The sequence below is a fragment of the Mobula birostris genome, chromosome 9, assembly GCF_030028105.1.
Source record: "Mobula birostris isolate sMobBir1 chromosome 9, sMobBir1.hap1, whole genome shotgun sequence".
Taxonomy (NCBI): domain Eukaryota; kingdom Metazoa; phylum Chordata; class Chondrichthyes; order Myliobatiformes; family Myliobatidae; genus Mobula; species Mobula birostris.
Window position 1 is genome coordinate 125,720,241 of NC_092378.1, and position 23,105 is coordinate 125,743,345.

The 23,105-nt window shown below is 40.2% G+C and overlaps 1 protein-coding gene across 1 annotated transcript in view; it reads left to right on the forward strand.

The window, feature by feature from the left end:
* The window catches only part of pgap6 (post-glycosylphosphatidylinositol attachment to proteins 6), a 38,472-nt gene extending 33,275 nt beyond the window's left edge, over window positions 1-5,197 (forward strand). Inside the window, exon 13 of the mRNA XM_072268760.1 lies at window positions 1,622-5,197. Coding sequence (XP_072124861.1) covers window positions 1,622-1,918 — 297 coding nt within the window. The 3' untranslated portion in view covers window positions 1,919-5,197. The remainder of the gene's footprint in view (window positions 1-1,621) is intronic.
* The last annotated feature ends 17,908 nt before the right edge of the window (window positions 5,198-23,105 follow it).

Below are 23,105 nucleotides of genomic sequence, written 5' to 3' on the forward strand. Positions count from 1 at the left end.
CACCTCCCTCTCCTTTCTCGATCTCTCTGTCTTTATCTCTGAAGACAGCGTATCTACTGATATCTGGCTCTACCTGTTCCCACACTGTTACTTGTAAAAACTCCATCCCCTTCTCTCAGTTCCTCCTCCTCTGCCGCATCTGTTCTCAGGATGAGGCTTTTCAATCCAGGACGAAGAAGTTCTCCTTTTTCAAAAAAAAAGGGGGCTTCCCTTCCTCCACTATCAATACTGCCCTCAACCACATCTCTTCCATTTCACGTACGTCGGCTCTAACCCCATCCCGTCGGCACCCTACCAGGGATAGGGTTCCTCTTGTCCTCACCTACCATCCAACCGCCTCGACGTTCAGCACATAATTCTTTGAAACTGTCACCATCTCCAATGGGATCCCACCACCATGTACATTTCCCCCCCTCCTTCTGCTTTCCGCAGGGATTGCTCCCTATGCGACTGCCTAGTTCATTCGTCCCTCCCCACTGATCTTCCTGGCACCTACCCTTGCAAATGGAACACTTCCTCCCTCGCTGCCACTCAGGGCCCCAAACAGTCCTTCCAGGTGAGGCGACACTTCACCTGTAAGTCTGTTGGGGTCATATGCTGTGTCTGGTGCTCCCTGTGTGGCCTTCTGTATGTCGGTGGGACCTGACGTAGATTGGGAGACCGCTTTGTTGAGCATCTACATTCTGTCCGCCAGAAGAGGCAGGATCTCCCAGTGGCCACCCATTTTAAATCCACCTCCCATTCCCATTCCGATATGTCAATCCATGGCCTCCAGTACTGTTGCAATGAGGCCATACTCAGGTTGGCGGAACAACACCTTACATTCTGTCTGGGTAGCTTCCAACCTGATGGCATGAACATCAGCTTCTGGACCTTCTGGTAATGTCCCCCCCTCCCCACCATTCCCCATCTCCTTTTTCCCTCTCTCAGCTTATCTCCTTGCCTGCCCATCACCTCCCTCTGGTGCTCCTCTCCCTTTTTCTTAATTCCATGGCCTTCTCTATTGGATTCCCCCTTCTCCAGCCATGTATCTCTTTCACCAATCAACCCCAGCTCTTTACTGCTTCCCCTCCCGGTTTCACCTATCACATTGTGTTACTCCCTCCCCTCCCCCCACCTTTTAAATCCACTTCTCATCTTTTTTTTCTCCAGCTCTGCTGAAGGGTCTTGGCCCGAAATGTGGACTGTACTCTTTTCCACAGAGGCAACCTGGCCTGCTGAGTTCTTGCAGCATTTAGTGTGCACTGCTTGAATTTCCAGCATCTGCAGACTTCCTCTTGTTTTTGGCCCCTTTTGTAAATTTGACTTGATGTATGCTTTTCTTGTTTTTCTCTGAAGTAGTTAGTATTTTACTATACTGGACAATTGAGATTTGTATTGCTTAAGCATCAGTTCATATGCTTTCAGTTTTGCCTTGTGCTGAATGTGTTCAAGTAAGATACTTCTCTGGAATCCATGTGGGAGTGTTCCATTTGTTTTTACTGGTATTATTGGCATTGTCTATAGATCAGGTTTTTAATTGAAGCAAATAAAACTTAGCATTTTTCAGGTGTTTAAATTAAATATTAAATAGTTACTAGTGAGCCAACAGACAGAATAATCTTCTTTTCATCCCTTTCAGGTATCTCGGTGTGTGAAACGCCGGTATTGCTATCCTCCAACATGGAAACGCTGGGTATTTTTCTTATTGCCAGGAATAGGTGCAGCATTAATTGCTATTGCTGTATATGGACTTCTGGAAACTAAGGAGAACTATTATTACACACACAGCATTTGGCATATTCTTGTTGCTGGAAGTGTGGTATTTTTGTTACCACCAGGTAAAAAGCACATAAGCCTGCAGTTCTGGACACGTAAAATTACATGCGGATACCAGATTTGTTCTAATGTAGAAGAAGACTTGTACGTTGTTTGTTGACCAGGCCAATTTAGCTGTATTTGCTTAAATTGAGGAAACACATTCTTTTTTATAACAGGAATACATTCATAAAGTGTTTTGTTGTTGCATGTTAAAAGTAGTGGTAAAAGAAGTAATGACCATAAACATTTTAAATTTCTATAAAAATGACAAGATAATTTTAATTTATTTTTGACTTTTTCTGCAAGATGCAGATAGATTTTTATACCTAAATAGAAGAGACATCTGATGTTTTCTTTAACAAAAAGGTAGCTTCATGCACTTTTTTGGTCCGTAGTAATATTGGCCAATATGATATATTGCAACTTGTTAATTTTATTTTTTGTTACCTGTATTATTGTTGTAGATACATAAAGTCTTCATTTTTAATAAAACATCTGACAATGTATCATTTGCTACAAAGTCAATGCAAGAGAATTAATCAGGCTAGCAAGTTATTAGCTAATGAGTTATATCACTATAGTAATTATATTACTTTAGACACCAAAGAACTGAAAGTTATGATTTTAATTAAGCACGTTACACCACCCTTAAAAAAATTAAGTGATGAATTATTCTTTTTGATTTGTGCATTAATTGGGGTGCTGGCACATTTGAAATTCATTTACAGTTTAATCCCAAAAGTTGCCTGGCTAAATTATCTTTCCTTCCTTGAAAACTGAGAATGTTTTCAGTGTATTGTGCAGTGTTATAACTGATCTGTGCTTCAAAATTTGTCTGTCTCTTGGTCTTGAAGGTACCAGAGAGATTATTTCACTGTGGAACCATGTCAAGTGTAGCAGAACATTGAGGGAAATTCATGTTATATTGGTTTTAACAAGAATTGTCCATACACAAAAATATTGCAATATTTTGGAATAATAATTTAATCGATTTCCGGATGTGATTGCTGAAGGGAGCCCTTTTCAAGAGACATTTTAGTTTTCAACTATATATTTCCCATTTAAGAAAACCTCACAAACAGTTATTCTAATTATTCAAAGCTTATCATTCAGTTCTTAGTGTACAGTGTACTAAAAGTATTGTTTATAATTACCTGCACACCATATTTTCTGGAGTATCATAGAGAAAGAATCTTTTACAATTAAAGGAGTAAATTAACTTCTGTTGTCCCTGGGTGGCCAGCAATATGCAACCTTGCATTTTTAAGATTTTTCTTTCTAACTTATTGATGAGCATGCCACTGGTATGGTAATCATTTGGTATCTTTTTCAAATTGCCTTTCAAGATGGTGGCCAGTTACCATCTTGACTCTCAGCATCCTTTGGATGATAGTACTCTCAGGGCGTTTCTAGTTGGGGAGTCCCTGGATTTAGACACATTGATGACATTTATAGGTCAGAAAGGTGTGTGACATGAAGGAAGACTTACAAATAGTGTTCCTGTGTTCCTATTAAACTTTTTATTCCATATTGTAAAGGAATAGGGAGTTGAACTAGACTTAATTAGTTTCTGCAATGCACTTCCGAGATGGAACACATTACAGCCTTTGGTGCAGTTTAATATTACAATTTCTACCAAAGCTTTATCATCCAAATATAGTTCTGTCTTCAAAATGACTGTAAAGGCCTGGCATCCAAGACTACTGCTTAGTAAATACTAGAATATATAAGTATATGGAATTTTCTCCTTTTCAGCTTTTATTATCTCATTGTAATTTCTTTGGTAGATATATCACTTTACCAATATTAGCTCATGATTAAACAATCTGGAAAGGAAATTGTTATGTTCTGCATTCTTGCAGAATTCCTGTAAGCTAAATTATCAAGCCTTCCAAAAGAGATTTAATCTAGACACAAATGCTAAATCTTCAGAGAGTGAATATTTGCAAATGTTGAATTGTACAAACTAAAAACTGTGTAGGAGGCAGCTTTTTTTAAAAATTAAATTAATTTGCATCTTAGAATAGACACTGGGTTAGGTCAAGGATTGTACAAGACATTAAAGATCTTTGGGTATAAAATACAAGTGTGCTGGAGTTTAATAAAACTTGAATTGCATGATGTATATAATCTCAATATTATAATGGAAATTTTCCAGTTCTGATGTATAACCACATTTTATTATAGAAAATCAGTAATATCTCTTAAGTTTCTCAATCTTTTTCAAACATTAAGTCTTTCTCTGTCACCACACTTCTAGTTAGTAGTGGAAATTGCTCAATTTTTTCTTAACAAAACACATCATTAAAAAAAACTTTTCTCCAGTTCTCACCTTTTTTCAGGATTTGTTGTTTTATTGTGAAAAAAATTCAATCCCCTGACATACTTTTTAGTGAGCAACTGTATAAATATGTTAAGACATATTAATGCAATGCAATCTGTCCTTTTAGCCAAACTAACCAGATATTTATTTCATAAAGATCTAGATAAGGTTCATTAACACACAATCTGGAGTTTAATTTGTGGTTTTGTATTGGTTCACTTAATTTTCCCTGAACTATTACCATCAGATGTTTTATTTATCATGAGCTCCAAAGCAGCATGCTGATGCTTTAGGCAATCTAATTAAACAGTAAGTTATACAAACTTACTGAATAGGTTTAAAATAATATTTTATAAAGAAACTTGAATGTAAAGTGCTGCTGTGTTTTATGTTTTATCTGTGTAAATGTTTTGGTGAGACCACTGTTTTAATTAAGCTAAGACTTCAATGCTGCATTAATCGTGAATTAATGTTTAGAACCAGGACTGCCGAAGTAACTATTTTTTATAAAGCTGATATTCAATGGAAGAAAAACACTGTTATTCCAAAAAATATTGAAAGAATTTGATGCACCATGTATGTTCTGTTAAAGTGATATTTTCTTATATGTATATAATAGTAAAGATTCTATGTACTATAATTTGGGGGTAAGAAAATAGAAGTTTCCTATTTAAATGGTTGAATTTATTCTGATAAAAACACCTATTTATTTTTATGTAACTCTATACATCATAATACATATTTTGCTGTGTGCACTTAGATTGCCTTAAATGGGAATTTATATTTTGGGATAATGTATTTAAATCATAATGCAGTTTAATGGTGGAAGCTTTGTATCATGTAATTTATAAAATGAAACAGATTATAATATTATTTTGAAACATTGCAAAATCAATATTTTAATAAATGCCTGCACTAAATTTAAATTTTTAACTTTGCTCTTATTTTGAGGTGGATTAGTAGTTAGAGCTGTTGGGTCATCATCCATTCAGAAGGTCATGGCGAAATCGGGTAATAATAAGAGTGAGAACAGCCTTTCGTGGGAGGTATTTCATCCTTAAGAGGCAAAAAAAAAATCCTATTAATGGAATAATTACAATAAAGTTTTGGTGTTGAAAAATGTTAACGCTTGTAACTATTTGCAGTTATTAGAAGATTGAGTTCATATTGTATAATGTCTTTCATATCCTTGAGTCTTCCCCAAGTGCTTTCCAGGGAGTTATTTAAGATCCATTCACTATTTGAATCATGAATATTAATATGTGTACGAGGTCCATGATCGAGCAATTAGTTAATCTGGTTTTGTGGTGGTGTTGGGCAAGGAAACGTTGTTAGCCAAGGCACCCAGTGGAACTCCCCACACATGCCATTAATTCACTTTATGGCCAGTTGGGACCTCTGTAATAGCTCTATTCAGAAACTGATGATGGAGGGAAGTTGGTGGAAAACCCTGGAAATGATGATGCATAAATAATCTATTGGTTTGACAGTGCAGAATCACCTGAGATTTGTGTGCTTCCACCTCAATAATACCATTGCATCACTCAGCAATCAGTAACTGTTAGTTATTTCATCGGATGCAGATTCAGTCACTACCAGGTGAAGTTCACAGATGTGAGAAAATCTGTAGATGCTGGAAATTAGATTAGATTAGATTCAACTTCATTGTCATTGTGACGAGTACAGATATAAAGCAAATGAAGTGCATTTAGCATCTGACCAGAAATGCAAAGAATAGTGTTATTTACAAAATAACAGCGAATAAAAAAAGTGCTACAGCACACAAATATAAAAGTACTGAGACAGTACAATATGGATGCAATACTGCTTAGTGCTGTGATGTGAGGTTCAGCGTTCAGCAGTGTCACGGCCTCAAGGAAGAAGCTCTTCCTGTGCCTGCTGGTGCGGGAGCAGAGGCTCCTGTAGCGCCTACCGGATGGGAGGAGAGTAAAAAGTCCATGGGTAGGGTGAGATGCATCCCTGATAATGCTTTTTCCCCTGCCCAGGCAGCATTTATGGTAGACGTTCTCAATGGTGGGCAATTGGGTACCGATAATCCGCTGGGCAGTTTTCACCACACGCTGGAGTGCTTTGCAGTCCGATACAGGACAATTGCCATACCACACTGAGATGTAGTTGGTGAGTATGCTCTCAATGGTACAGTGGTAAAAGTCCATCAGTATCCTGGGACAGAAGTGAGCTTTCTTCATGCTCCGCAGGAAATAAAGGCGCTGTTGCGCCTTTTTGATCAGGATGGAGGAGTTCAGGGACCAGGTGAGATCCTCAGAAATGTGGACACCAAGGAATTTGAAGCTTGATACACACTCCACTACAGTTCTGTTGATGTAGGTGGGGATGTGAGTGTGACTCCTGGCATGCTTGAAGTCCACAATGATCTCCTTGGTCTTCTGGGTGTTAAGGACCAGATTGTTGTTGGCACACCACACAGCCAGGTGCTGAACCTCATCCCTGTAGGCCGTCTCGTCATCCCCTCAACACCGAATCCAATCAATCCCCTCAATTCCCTCAAATCTAAAGCAACACATGCAAAATGCTGGGGGAGCTCAATAGACCTGGCAGCATCTATGGCAAAGATAAAATAGTCAACGTTTTGGGCTGAGACCTTTTTTCAGGACTGGAAAGGAACGGGAGAAGTCAGAGTAAGAAGGTAGCAGGAGGTTGAGGAAGCTGCCTGGCCTGCTGAGTTCCTCCAGCATTTTGTGCGTGTTGATCAGGTGAAGTTAACTGCTACTCATTGAAACCACAAATGCAGCAGTGGGAAATGACAAATATCTATGGCTGGTATTGATAGATTTACATGTGTTCTGGATGTCTAAAAGGTCCTGTGGCAGAGCAGGGATTATAGCAGATATTCTGATTTCTTCTGGCATTTCTAGATATTTAAGTGGATGAGGGGTTCATATATGCTCCACGACAGAAAGCTATCACGACCTATTGTGCAGTTTCAGTGATAGATGGTGTTTGCTGAGGTTGAGTGCCCATGTCCCGAATTAATTCCTAGAAAATATTTTAATTTTCATGTGTGTTCCGGTGCAAAGAATATATCAAATCTTTTATCTCAATTACAGCACTACTGGCCATCTATGCTTCCCCATGTTTTGCACTTTCATAGATCAGTTAAAAATCTTAATGTCAGGAGGCACAATACAAAAGACACATTGCACGTAGCAACAATTTCCACTACTACAGCACTTTAATTTTACAGCAAGCTCATGCACATCTCACATCCATTATGGCAGAGGCTTCACACAACAACATTGCAAGGCTTTATCTAATATTTCTCACACCCTGTGCGATCAGGGTGTTATCACTAATTGGACCTGTGCTGGTCAATACTTGCTTCCTCAGTTCAGTGATCCAGAGGGGAGGGGAGTGGAGTATTCCACTGGACTGGCCGCCAAGGGCTCATTGAAGCTGATAATATGTTGTATTTAAATCAGTCTTTTTGCATTGTAACTTCTGATTTGCAGGAAGCAGTTGATGAGTTCATGAATATATTCATGTGTCAGCTTTTAAGTTAGTATTCCTACCTGCATCAGTATTAATCTTCATGGCTCAACAGCCGTGAGTAAAATATCTAGACCCTTAGTCTGACTTTTGCAACAACTTGGTTTGCTATAGATAAAAATTGAAATTTAATACTGTGTTTAATGTAATTCTTGGTATTTGCAAGTCAAGTTTTTTTTTTACACAGTAGTTTGTGCTGCCAGTAGAAATGGTAAAAACAGATTTGAGAGAAATTTTTAAAGAGGCATTTAGACACAAGCAAACAGGCATAGGTCAGTGCAATCAGATTAGTTTAGAATGACATCATGGCTAACTGTGCTGTTAATGTTCTAGGTTCTGTGCCTCCTCTACCTTTGGCAAATTGGCCAAATATTCAGATGTCTGTGAGAAAAAATTACCTCAGATTCACTTTAAATTTCCACCAAGTTCTTAAACTTATGCCCTCTAGTTCTATCCTTCTCTGCCTTGTCGGGGGGAGAAAGATGGATATATGGTTAGAATCTATGTCCCTCAAGTTTATAAGCACCTTTCAGGTTACCCTTCAGACTCCTACATTCCACTGAGAATAACCCCCGCCTACCAAATTTGTATAAAATTATAGCCATCCAATTTAGGTAGTATTTTCTCTGTTGCTACCACATTCTTCCTGTGGTGTTATCAGAACGGTGACAATGCTTTGTGTGATCTAACTAACATTTTGTACAATTGCAACATGAGTCCTAAGTCTTGTACTCAATGACTTAGCCTCTAAAGGCAAGCATGCCAAATGCTTTTTTCACTACAGTATTTATCTATGCCACCATTGGAAAGGTGTGAATTCACTGGAAGGCATGCAGAGGTAATTCACTAGGTAGTTGCTTGGATGGAGTGTACTGGTTATGAGGATTGACTGGATAGGCTAGGTTTGTTTCCTTTGAAATGAAGAAAGCTGAGGGGAGACCTCTGTGAAGTATACTATATTGAGGGTGATAGATAGGGGAAATGTTTCTCCTTGGTGCAGATAACTATGACCGTAAGGCACAATTCAAGATGAGGGTGGAAGATTTGGAAGACATCTGAGGAAGAATTATTTCCTTCTATATAATGGTTGAAGCCTAGAGCCCATTGCCAGAGCGGGTGGTGGAAACAGATATTGTCACAGCATTTCGGACGAGCACTTGAAGTGGACTGGGAGTGAAGAGTACCGGACAGTTTCTGGGAAATGGGAAATGGAAATGGGTGGAAGTGATGGCCTGTACTGAGGTGACTGGCCAAAGGGTTATTTTCCAAGCTGTATGATTAAATGACTTAACTGTTCAGGGTGCTGATTAGTCAACCTGAGAAATACCAAATGTGACTTTGGCTGCTTTCATTAAAATATAAGTATGCCTCTAATATCCTTTAAATGAAGGAAATGGGTTTTAGAAAACTGCTGGTAATCTGTGACAGAAAAGGCACAGTAAGACACACAAAATGCTGGAGGAACTTTGCAAATCGGGCAGCATCTTCTTCATGTGCCTTATGCATTACACGCTTGGGCGATCATGGCTCTCCACATCGAACGATCCCTCGCAGCATCAATGGTATCTCACACATATAGATCTGTTAGTTCTTTCACAGTGTCCATATATTTTCTTCTTTGCCTTCCTTTACCATGTTTCCCAGGCATACGGCCTTGTAATATAAGACATTCTATTTCTCCCTTTCTGATGACATGGCCCAGGAATTTAAGTTCCCTCTCATTTAATGTTTTCATTGAAGATCTTATTGTATGGGCACATTGGAGTACTGTCTCATTAGTTATCCTATCTCTATATGATATTTTCAGCATTCTTCTAAGAAACTGCATTTCTGTTTCTTCAAAGTTCCTTTGGAGTTCTGGTGTTATAGTCCATGTTTTGGAAGCATACAGCAAGATTGACCAGACGTAAAATTTTAGTAGCCTAAGCCTTGTTGTCATAGAAATGTGCCTGTTGGTGAAAATGGATTTCATTTTTTGGAAGTTAGTTTTGGCAATGACAACTCTTCTTTTTATTTCTACTTTACCTCTAGCATCTTGTGATATAAAACTACCAAGGTAATTAAAGCTGGTCTTTTGTTCAATCTCTTGGTGACTGATGTATAATTGGCAGTTGGGAGTATCCTGCTGTTCTGACATTACCACACATTTGTTTTTTTTTTACAGCTGATGGTTAGACCAAAATCTGCACTAGTTTGTACTACTTTGTCTAGGAGGATTTGTAGGTCTTCTGCAGCACTTGCTATTAGGGTGGTATTGTCTGCATGTCTTATATTGTTGATGTTAACACCTCCAATTTTTATCCCATCTAGGTCTTCCATTTCTCTGAGAATCATTTTGCTATAGATATTAAATAATTCCGGTGATGCAACGCATCTCTGTCTAACTCCTCTTTGAATTTTAGTCCAACTGCTTATATTATCATCAATTTTTACCACCGCCGTTTGGTTCCAATATAAATTTTGAAGCAGTTGTTGGTCCCTTCTGTCTATGTTTACTGAGAATTTGAAATAATTTTTCATGTTGCACTTTGCTGAATGCTTTATTGAAATCAATGAAACTTAAAAAGACATCATTTTGATATTCAATTGCCCTTTCTGAAAGTATGAAAATTTTGTTCTTAGTTCCTCTATCCTCAATAAACCCATATTGCAATTTAGAAGTTTCTGGTCTTAATTTATTTTTAATTCGACTCAGAAAAATTTTCAACAAAATCTTTATTATGTGATTCATAAGACTGATTGTTGTATAATTTTCACAGCCAATAGTTCCAGGAATTGTTGGCAGAGTTATAAATACTGATTTCAAGAGATCATCAGTAATACACTAGACTCATATATGCCATTAAACGGTTCAAAAAGAGTATCTATGCCCAGCTCTTCTACGGTTTATATCATTTCCACTAAAATTTCATCAGGTCCAGTGGCTTTACCATTTTCAGGATTTTCATCGCTTTAGTTATTTCTTCTTTGGTAATAGGTGGGCCAGAATGAGGGTGTTTTATATCTGGGGGTTCCCCTTTATTATCTTCAAAAAGCTGCTTTATATACTGAATCCACCTCTCACATACTTTATCTGAATCTGTTATTAATGGATCTGTCTGCTGATCTTATGCATCCTGAAGAGGAGGTTTTCTTAATCCAGTAATTTCTTAAATCCAGTAATACAGGGAGCTAGACAGACGGACCAGACAATTGTGCAATATTGCAAAGGAGGAATGGCTGAATCAAAAATGCAATGAAGTAGAAGGCCATATTAACAACAGCAAAGAAATGCACAAGAAAATTAAGGAAATTACTGGGCAGCATCTACGGAAAGGAAAAAAAAAGTTGATGCTTTGGGCTGAGATTCTTCATCAGGACTGAAAGGGAAGCCAGAATAAGAAGCTGGGAGGAGGGGAATGAGCACCAGCTAGAGCATGCTAGGTGAAGCCCAATGAGGGTGTAGGGAGAGGGCTGGGGGAGGAGTGGATGAGGTGAGAAGCTGGGAGGTGATAGGTGGAAAAAGAAAAGGGCTGAAGGAGGAATCTAATAGGAGAGGAGAGTAGACCATAGGAGAAAGGGAAGGAGAAGAGGCACCAAAGGGAAGTGATAGGCAGGTGAGGTGAGAAGAGGTAAGATGGGAACCAGAATAGGAATTGGAAGAAGAGGGAAGGAGGAGTGCTTTGAAATTACCTGAATTTCTCCCCAAATTCCCAAAACTACTTACCACTAACTTTACATCTGTCAAAGCTGTTATCTTCTTGCATTAAATAAATTCGAATCTTAATTTTTCATGTTTTTAGAGTAATTTTAGTTGATTTCGCTTTTAATGTCTTCATAGCAGCTGAATGTTTAAAAATTTAATTGGAATATTATTGAAGCTTGATTGCCTTAACAGATGGCAAAGCTTAAAGGCTTAGTTTTGTTGATCAAACTTTTTTATTTTGCCCTCGTCTTGATTTCAATGTGGGAGAGCATAGTTCTGTTCAGGAGTTAAGTGCCAGGGAATGTTGCATTCACAGGCAGAATGTAAACATTAAGGCACTCTACAGGATCTGGGGCATGGTGTGGTTAGGCTCACTGTCTCAAAGTCCAACTTTGATCACTAGTGTATGATTCTCGGCTTTCAGTGTGAATGTTTGTATCACCTTTCATATGAAATGGTTCGGTTCATATTAAAATGCTGTAAAAGTGTTGAAGAGAAGGTGATGATATATCTTTCATTCCCTTGGGCGTTCTTTGTTTGCGGGAAAGCTCAATCAATGGTGACTCCAAGTACCTTTAGCGTATCTAAGTATACATATATGTACTCAGAAGCAGATGAATGCTAAGAAAAATAAGCAACACACAAAATGCTGAAAGAGCCCAGCAGGTCAGGCAGCATCTACGGAAATGAATAATAAATCTTAGCTGACATTAGGAGATTCGGAGTACGGTTAAAATTTTGGACAAAGAACTGATTGTCTTAGTATATCTGCCCTGTTCACTTAAAAAGGACTCTTGTAATGTAGCTCGGGGCATCGCAGTTTGGAGTTCAATCTCAGTGTCCTCTTAAAGAGATTTTTTTTCCCCTGTGTAATGGGGTTTCCCCCCCCCCGTGTGCTTCAGTTTCCTCCCACAGTCTAAAGTCATACTGATTGGTAGATTAATTGTTCTTTGTAAATTGCCCTGTTAATAGGTTAGGGTTTGTCAGGGGTTGCTGGGCAATGCGGGCCGAGGGGCTGGAAGGGCTTATTCGACACTGTATCTCTAAATAAATGCTGCAAGTAAATAAACGATACTAGGAACAGCCAGGAATTTAAACTTATCAACAAGGGTGCTTCATTTATGAAACAGTCTATGGAGCCAGATAACTTGGTTCTTTATTCTTAAGGGATTTGCTTCACATCAAGTTCTACTGCAACATTGGCTCCTAGTCAGATAAAACTACATTTAAAGTGGATGATAATACTGAGGGGACAATTATCGTACATGTACTGATATTGTGTTGTAAAGGAGCTATTCAAACAAGAAATTGTACGAAGAATTCCTTAATCAAATTGTGACAGCATATTCGAAGAAGGAGTCTGAGAGTCTGAGTGGGAGTGCTGAGAAAGACATTTTTGAAATTTTCGTTATTTGTTTTTTCTCCAACGGCGTTCTGAGAGGCGGGACTGCGCAGGCGTGTGACATCGGTCAGTGCAGCGCGGCAGATTTAAAAGGAACAGAGCCTCATAGAGTGGGCAGCGTAGTTTGCGGGCAGTGGAGTGAGCCGGGAGCAGAGTGAAGACTTAAGGGCTTCGGCTCAACGGGCTTAGGTGGAAACTGGCGAGGCAAGGAAGGTTTGGCATTCATTTTCTGTTGTTATTTGAGGAGAGGGGCAGTATGAGTGAGAGGGCAGTTTGCTGTTCTCGGTGTCGGATGTGGGAGGCCCTGGAGTCTCCAAGCCTCCCGGACGTCTACATCTGCGCCAAGTGCATCGAGATGCAGCTCCTAAGGGACCGCGTTACGGAACTGGAGCTGCAGCTCGATGACCTTCGTCTTGTCAGGGAGAGTGAGGAGTTGATAGAGAGGAGTTACAGGCAGGTGGTCACGCCGGGGCCACGGGAGGCAGACAAGTGGGTCACGGTTAGGAGGGGGAAGGGGAAGAGTCAAGTAATAGGGAGTACCCTGGTGGCTGTGCCTCTTAACAATAGGTACTCCTGTTTGAGTACTGTTGGGGGGGACGGCTTACCCGGGGGAAGCGAAAGTGGCCGTGCCTCTGGCACAGAGTCTGGCCCTGTAGCTCAGAAGGGTAGAGCAAGGAAGAGGAGGGCAGTTGTGATAGGGGACTCGATAGTAAGGGGGTCAGATAAGCGATTCTGTGGACGCAGTCCAGAGACCCGGATGGTAGTCTGCCTCCCTGGTGCCAGGGTCCGGGATATTTCTGATCGTGTCCAAGATATCCTGAAGTGGGAAGGTGAGGAGCCAGAGGTCGTGGTACATATAGGTACCAATGACATAGGTAGGAAAAGGGATGAGGTCCTGAAAGGAGAATATAGGGAGCTAGGAAGGGAGTTGTGAAAAAGGACCGCAAAGGTAGTAATCTCGGGATTACTGCCTGTGCCACGCGACAGTGAGAGTAGGAATGCGATGAGGTGGAGGGTAAATGCGTGGCTGAGGGATTGGAGCAGGGGGCAGGGATTCAAGTTTTTGGATCATTGGGACCTCTTTTGGCGCAGGCGTGACCTGTACAAAAAGGATGGGTTACACTTGAATCCTAGGGGGACCAATATCCTGGCAGGGAGATTAGCGAGGGCTACTGAGGTGACTTTAAACTAGAATGGTTGGGGGGTGGGAATCAAATTAAAGAGGCTAGGCATGAGGAGGTTAGTTCACAATGGGGATGGGAACCAGTGCAGAGAGACAGAGGGGTGTAAAGTGAGGGTAGAAGCAAAAAGTACTAAGGAGAAAAGTAAAAGTGGCAGGCCGACAAATCCAGGGCAAGCATTAAAAAGGGCCACTTTTCAACATAATTGTATAAGGGCTAAGAGAGTTGTAAAAGAGCGCCTGAAGGCTTTCTGTGTCAATGCAAGGAGCATTCGTAATAAAGTGGATGAATTGAAAGTGCAGATTGTTATTAATGATTATGATATAGTTGGGATCACAGAGACATGGCTCCAGGGTGACCAAGGATGGGAGCTCAACGTTCAGGGATATTCAATATTCAGGAGGGATAGACATGAAGGAAGGGGAGGTGGGGTGGCGTTGCTGGTTAAAGAAGAGATTAACGCAATAGAAAGGAAGGACATAAGCCGGGAAGATGTGGAATCGATATGGGTAGAGCTGCGTAACACTAAGGGGCAGAAAACGCTGGTGGGAGTTGTGTACAGGCCACCTAACAGTAGTAGTGAGGTCGGAGATGATATTAAACAGGAAATTAGAAATGTGTGCAATAAAGGAACAGCAGTTATAATGGGTGACTTCAATCTACATGTAGATTGGGTGAACCAAATTGGTAAAGGTGCTGAGGAAGAGGATTTCTTGGAATGTATGTGGGATGGTTTTTTGAACCAACATGTCGAGGAACCAACTAGAGAGCAGGCTATTCTGGACTGGGTTTTGAGCAATGAGGAAGGGTTAATTAGCAATCTTGTCGTGAGAGGCCCCTTGGGTAAGAGTGACCATAATATGGTGGAATTCTTCATTAAGATGGAGAGTGACATAGTTAATTCAGAAACAAAGGTTCTGAACTTAAAGAGGGGTAACTTTGAAGGTATGAGATGTGAATTAGCTAAGATAGACTGGCAAATGACACTTAAAGGATTGACGGTGGATATGCAATGGCAAGCATTTAAAGGTTGCATGGATGAACTACAACAATTGTTCATCCCAGTTTGGCAAAAGAATAAATCAAGGAAGGTAGTGCACCCGTGGCTGACAAGAGAAATTACGGATAGTATCAATTCCAAAGAAGAAGCATACAAATTAGCCAGAGGAAGTGGCTCACCTGAGGACTGGGAGAAATTCAGAGTTCAGCAGAGGAGGACAAAGGGCTTAATTAGGAAGGGCAAAAAAGATTATGAGAGAAAACTGGCAGGGAACATAAAAACTGACTGTAAAAGCTTTTATAGATATGTAAAAAGGAAAAGACTGGTAAAGACAAATGTAGGTCCCCTACAGACAGAAAAAGGTGAATTGATTATGGGGAGCAAGGACATGGCAGACCAATTGAATAATTACTTTGGTTCTGTCTTCGCTAAGGAGGACATAAATAATCTTCCAGAAATAGTAGGGGACAGTGGGTCCAGTGAGATGGAGGAATTGAGCGAAATACATGTTAGTTGGGAAGTGGTGTTAGGTAAATTGAAGGGATTGAAGGCAGATAAATCCCCAGGGCCAGAGTGCTTAAGGAAGTAGCCCAAGAAATAGTGGATGCATTAGTGATAATTTTTCAAAACTCGTTAGATTCTGGACTACTTCCTGAGGATTGGAGGGTGGCTAATGTAACTCCACTTTTTAACAAAGGAGGGAGAGAGAAACCGGGGAATTATAGACCGGTTAGCGTAACGTCGGTGGTGGGGAAACTGCTGGAGTCAGTTATCAAAGATGTGATAACAGCACATTTGGAAAGCGGTGAAATCATCGGACAAAGTCAGCATGGATTTGTGAAAGGAAAATCATGTCTGACGAATCTCATAGAAGTTTTTGAGGATGTAACTAGTAGAGTGGATAGGGGAGAACCAGTGGATGTGGTATATTTGGATTTTCAAAAGGCTTTTGACAAGGTCCCACACAGGAGATTAGTGTGCAAACTTAAAGCACATGGTATTGGGGGTAAGGTATTGATGTGGATGGAGAATTGGTTAGCAGACAGGAAGCAAAGAGTGGGAATAAATGGGACCTTTTCAGAATGGCAGGCGGTGACTAGTGGGGTACCGCAAGGCTCAGTGCTGTGACCCCAGTTGTTTACAATATATATTAATGACTTGGATGAGGGAATTAAATGCAGCATCTCCAAGTTTGCGGATGATACGAAGCTGGGTGGCAGTGTTAGCTGTGAGGAGGATGCTAAGAGGATGCAGAGTGACTTGGATAGGTTGGGTGAGTGGGCAAATTCATGGCAGATGCAATTTAATGTGGATAAATGTGAAGTTATCCACTTTGGTGACAAAAATAGGAAAACAGATTATTATCTGAATGGTGGCCGATTAGGAAAAGGGGATGTGCAATGAGACCTGGGTGTCATTATACACCAGTCATTGAAAGTGGGCATGCATGTACAGCAGGCGGTGAAAAAGGCGAATGGTATGCTGGCATTTATAGCGAGAGGATTCGAGTACAGGAGCAGGGAGGTACTACTGCAGTTGTACAAGGCCTTGGTGAGACCACACCTGGAGTATTGTGTGCAGTTTTGGTCCCCTAATCTGAGGAAAGACATCCTTGCCATAGAGGGAGTACAAAGAAGGTTCACCAGATTGATTCCTGGGATGGCAGGACTTTCATATGAAGAAAGACTGGATGAACTGGGCTTGTACTCGTTGGAATTTAGAAGATTGAGGGGGGATCTGATTGAAACGTATAAAATCCTAAAGGGATTGGACAGGCTGGATGCAAGAAGATTGTTCCCGATGTTGGGGAAGTCCAGAACAAGGGGTCACAGTTTGAGGATAAAGGGGAAGCCTTTTAGGACCGAGATTAGGAAAAACTTCTTCACACAGAGAGTGGTGAATCTGTGGAATTCTCTGCCACAGGAAACAGTTGAGGCCAGTTCATTGGCTATATTTAAGAGGGAGTTAGATATGGCCCTTGTGGCTACGGGGATCAGGGGGTATGGAGGGAAGGCTGGGGCGGGGTTCTGAGTTGGATGATCAGCCATGATCATAATAAATGGCGGTGCAGGCTCGAAGGGCCGAATGGCCTACTCCTTCACCTATTTTCTATGTTTCTATGTTTCTATATATTTAGAAAACCCATCAATTGAGTTCATTGATATGCCATTGTTTTGTTTTAATTGAAGTTTTAGTAACAGTTATGATACCTTTCTCCCAGTCACTAGTATGGAAATAGAGTAGGGCAGTGACTGCTGATTTCCTCACTGATCCAAAGTGGCATGAGTGAGTGGCACCGGTTACCAGCTGCTAGGCCCGGCAGGTGACATTACAGTTTTTAAAGGGATTAATGCCAGTATTTAGATGGATTCCTAAGAGGATGTCAAGAGTGGTTAACTAGCACTCATCATTCAGGATTTTCACGCCTGGCATGGTGATAAATGAATATAAAAACAATTAGCTGGGCTAGAGATTGCCAATTAAGTGGTTAAGCAGGGCAAGAAATTAAAGACGGAATGAACATTACCAGATGACTTGAAGATAAAATCAAAAATGGAACAACAAAATTCCAAAATATGCAAGGATGAAGTTGAAGAAATATTTATTTAGCAAATCCTATTATTGCGACCCCCCCCCCCCCACAGTGAATGGTAATAGATTTACGTTAACTTTAATGCTGATAAATGTCCTAGGATGTGTTCAGAACTGTGTAGTAAGAAATAGTTATGTTAAGTTATAGAAGCCACGATCAAAGTTTTGTGTAAATTGACAGTTTCATTCTCTAAAGTATTGGAAACAGTAATTTAAACTGTCAACAAGAATGTTTTATTTGAGCATCGGCAATTTGGAATATTGTTGATGTAAGAAAGGACACAGTTAGACACAATACGTGAACATACATAAATACCCAAAAAGTATAGCTCCTAATAATACCCCGGGCACCTTTTATTAGGTACCTCCTGTAACACGTGGTTATTTGAATTACTGTCACCTTCTTGTCAGCTCGAACCAGTCTGATCATCCTCCTTTGACTTCTCTCATTAACAAGGTGTTTTCACCCACAGAACTCCACTCACCAGATTTTTAAAAATTTTCTCGCCATTTTAAAAACATTGAAAACCTACAGCACAATACTGTCCCTTTGACCCATAATGCTGTGCTGAACATGTACATATTTTAGAAATTACCAAGGGTTACCCATAGCCCTCTATTTTTCTAAGCTCCATGTACCTATCCAGGAGTCTCTTAAAAGACCCTATCGTATCCGCCTCCACCACCGTCGCTGACAGCCCATTCCACGCACTCACCAACCGTTGCGTTAAAAAAAATAACAAAAATATTACCCCTGACATCTCCTCTATACCTATTTCCAAGCACCTTAAAACTGTGCCCTCTCGTGTTAGCCATTTCAGCTCTGGGAAAAAGCCTCTGACTATCCACACGATCAATGCCTCTCATCATCTTATACACCTCTATCAGGTCACCTCTCATCCTCTGTCTCTTCAAGGAGAAAAGGCCAAGTTCATTCAACCTATTCTTGTAGGGTATGTTCCCCAATCCAGGCAACGTCCTTGTAAATATCTGCACCTTTTCTATAGTTTCCAGATCCTTCCTGTAGTGAGGTGACCAGAACTGAGCACAGTACTCCAAGTGGGGTCTGTCCAGTGTCCTATATAGCTGTAACATTACCTCTGGGCTCTTGAACGCAATCCCATGGTTGATGAAGGCCAATGCACCATATGCCTTCTTAACCACACGGTCAACCCGCACAGCAGCTTTGAGTGTCCTATAGACTGGGACTCCAAGATCCCTTTGATCCTCCACACTGCCAAGAGTCTTACCGTTAATACTATATTCTGCCATCATATTTAACCTACCAAAATGAACACTTGTCTGGGTTGAATTCTATCTGTAAACTTTAGACTGTAGTGCTTGAAAATCCTAGGAGATCGACAGTTTCTGAGATAGCAAACCATCCTGTCTGGCGTACAGTCTTCCAGGATCACATGACGTTTGGTCTGAACAACAACTGAACATTTGATCATGTCTGCATCCTTTTATGCATTCAGTTGCTGCCACGTGATTGGCTGATCAGATATTTGCATTAACGAGCAGCGGTACCTAATAAAGCAGTCACTGAGTGTACTCTATATTCTTATATTAACATAATTTTATAATACATTGTGACACGATGTATGAGTAGGATTCTCCGTATTTGTTTAAAAACCAGGATTTCCATTTCTGTGCCATCTTAGACTTTGATAATTACCCAAAGACTAACAGCCTGATCCTTGTAAGTTACCATTTGGTTTACAAGGAAGGTTCTGGGAGTGGACTCATGGATAAGGAGTCTTAAAATGATCAGTTCTTCCAGGTTATTAGTCAACTTTTAATGTTTGTTTAGTATTCTGAAATGCAGTTGGATTTGTGTGGACTTGAGGGCAGTTTTTGACTTGCCTAACATATTTCAAGAGTTGGGTAACCTGCCACTACTGTCTTTCTAAAACCAATGGTCATTAGAGTAAAGTGACTGGAACAGAGTGACACTTTTAATGAAACCCTTTCCACTATACGCAGTCAGCTTTAAGAATCTGACACTTCTGTCTGTGTCAATGATGTTACTGGTGGATGTCATGATATCAGGAGTTTTCTTTCTGTTGCTACTTTCTGATGGGCTGAACTTTGCCCGAATTCCTTTTTATTTCAGATTTCTAGCAATCGTTGTACTCCAACTCTCTGCTCCATCATTTTACTATCTGCTCTCGTGCCCTCATTCGTTCTCCTCTACCTGTGGTTAACAAGCATTCATCCAGGATGAAGTGTCTTAGGAAAGCAGTTATAAATATGTCAGCTGATTCTGTTGGCTATTTCATTAATAAATCACCTTTGTGGATTGGTATATTTCTGATTATTTCTAGTATCTTAGAGAGTGAATAAGGCACTCACCATTGATCCTGGTGTTTATTTTATCATGGGCTTTCCCTTTATCTTCCCCCACCTCTCCCCCCTCCCCCCCTCCCCCCTCTCTCCATATCACTAATTAAAACATTTGTTTTCTAACTTCTGTTCTGCTGAACGGTCATTTACCAGTATAAATTATTTGGTGTAGCTGTGAAATTAAGATGAGCGTAGAGATATTCACTAGCTGTTAGGATTTTAAACGGGTTTGAATAAAGAATTGGATTTAACATTTTACAATGAATTTGGTTAGTGGTGTCTCAATATGGATAATGCAGCCTCTTTCTTTTGTACCATACAAGATCAAGTTGCATTTCTGTAACTCAGTAGAATGCCAAACGTTTACTTCTGTAGAATGAAGTAGATGCAAAACTTGGATCTGGTTTCATTTTACCAATTATTTTCTCAGGCTTCCTCAATAAAGTGGCTCCCATTAGTAAATAGGTGAACAGCATGAAGATCATATTAGGCTTGAGGGGAGTAAAGGTGTTACACCCTTTGACCTCTACTATGTTGCTCTTCAGCAGATTGACATAAATTGAAAGAGTGATGAACTGAAGAGAACATCTAATGCAAGCACTCGAACCTTTAACATCAGTGTTTTATTGGAAACCATACAGTACATCTTAAGCATATCATTAAAAATCTTAGTTATATCTTTAAAAGAAAGCACTGCTTCACAAATACAAAAACACACAAAGGTTGCATGCAGCAGTGAGATATTAATTTACATCAACTTTTTATAACATTTAGGATAAGGTCAAGGAATTTACGGTTTTAAGTTTCGATGGCTCTGCTTGAGAATTAAATGGATACAAAAGAATTTATTATCATATCTTTAAATGATGGAGATGATGGAGTTTCCTGTTCCTATTCCTATTTTGCCGCATGATATAAATGTATAATTCATAGCTAAACTAACAAGAAATTATACTGTTACCAAGTAACATAAAACATATAACAGCAATGGATTTGCTTTGGCTTTGCCAAAGTATAAAAATATAAATTTGGAAGAAATAATTTTATCTCTACTAAAAATACTTTGATTTTTTTTTCTGTTTCTTGTTCTCTCTAGCAGGAAGATTAACGTTAAAACATGTTCTGTAGTTTTTCTATTATTGAGTCTTTAGAACAATCCATAATTCATCAGAGGAATATGATTCATAAAAATCATAATCTTTTTAATGCTGCCTATCTTCAAATTGCATTGGATTAATCACAGAACAAGTCCCAGAAGGACAGTCTGTAACCTAAGGAGGGTTTAAGGATTCTCTTGTCTACTCTGACAATAACCAGTCAGAATGCTCTCCATGGTACACATGTAGAAATTTGTGATAGTCTTTGGTGACAAACTTGGTCTCCTCAAACTCCGAAGGAAAAATAGCCACTGTCGTGTCTTCTTTATAATTGTGTCAATATGTTGGGCCCAGGAAAGATCTTCAGAAAGGTTGATACACAGGAACTTGAAACTGCTTCCCCTTTCCTCATTGAGGACTGGCATTTGTTCCTTTGACTTCCCCTTCCTGAAGTCCACAATCAAGTCCTTGATCATATCTTGCACTCAACATCAGTAGTTGTTGTGATACCACTCAACCATCTGATCTATCACACTCCTGTAGTCCTCTTTGTCGTCATCTGAAATTCTGCCAGCTATAGTTGTGCCATCAGCATATTTATAGATGGCCAGCTGCACAGTTGTGGGGGTAGAGCGAATATAGCAATGAGCTAAGCATGCATCCTTGAAGTGAGCCAGTATTGATTGTAAGCGAGGAGATCTGCACCGAAAGTGGTCTGCTGCTGAGGAAATCAAGGATCCAGTTCCAGAGTGAGGTACAGAGGCCCCGGTTTTGGAGCTTGGTGATTAGAAGTGAGGGTATGGCGGTGTTTAATGCTGAGCTTTAATCAATAAACAACAGCCCAACGCAGGTATTGCTATTGTCCAGGCGCATCCACTGCAGACCTACTGTTGTTTTAGGCAAATTGCAGTGGGTCCAGATCCTTTCTTCAGCAGGAGTTGATTCTGGCCATGACCAACCTCTTAAAAACACTTCATCACAGTAGATGTGAGTGCAACTGGGTGATAGTCATTGAGGTTACTCACCCTCTTTTTGGGCACTGGTATGATTGTCACCCTTTTGAATCAGGTGGAAACCTCTGACTGCAGCAGTGAGAGATTGATGATGTCCTTGAACATTCCCTGCAATTGGCTGGCACAGGTTTCCAGTACCCTACCAGGGTACACCAATGGGGCCTGGCACCTTGCAAGGGTTCACCATCTTAAAAGATGTTCTGACATTGGCCTCCAAGACAGTGATCACAGTTTCACCAGATGCTCCAGGGATTTGAACAGGTGTAATTTATTCTCCCTTTCAAATCGAGTGCAAAAGGCATTGAACTCATCTGGGAGTGAAGCCTCACTTCCATTCATGATGTTGGGTTTTACTTTGTAGGAAGTCATGGCTTGAAAACCCTGCCAGAGCTGACGTGCATCCAATTCCATCTCTAACTTCAATTGAAATTGTTGCTTTTGCTGTTAAAATAGCCTTCAGTGTGTCGTACCTGGACCTCCTGTATGGTTCTGCATCATAGGTCTTGAATGCCACAGATCTAGCCCTCTGCTGACTACAAATCTCCTGGTTCATCCACGGCTTTTGGTTTGGGTATATCCAGTATGTTCTCAAAGGCACACACTCATCCACAAAGGTCGTGACGGAGCTGGTGATAACTGTAGTGTATTCATTCAGATTTGGAGATGAGCTGTCCTGTCTTTGCAGGAAATAGTGGTAGACTGTCTGTCACAGGAACCGACTGAAGGTACTTTTGACAGTCTTATGTAGTCATACTCCAGCTGAGCCATCTGTCAAATCACAAATGTTTCTGATTTTTCAAAACTCTTTAAAATTAATCAAAATAATCATATGAAAAATCATTCCAAAAAATAAGCAAAGCACTTAAGCTGTAAATTTTCAAATGAATACAATTCAAGATCTAAAAATACCAACATTTAATCCCTTGTGACTATTCTCTGCCATTGTAGTTCAAATATATTTCCCAAAGTAAATGGGGGGGGGGGGGAAGAGAGGGAATAGATTTAGTTTCAAAGAGTAAATGTGGAACCAGGATGAACAGCAGTCACAAAGTTGCCTCTTCAGCATTTATATACCATGTATGGAAATCTCCGACTTGCTGATGATCATGGCACTGTGGGCATTTCCCTACAAAATCAG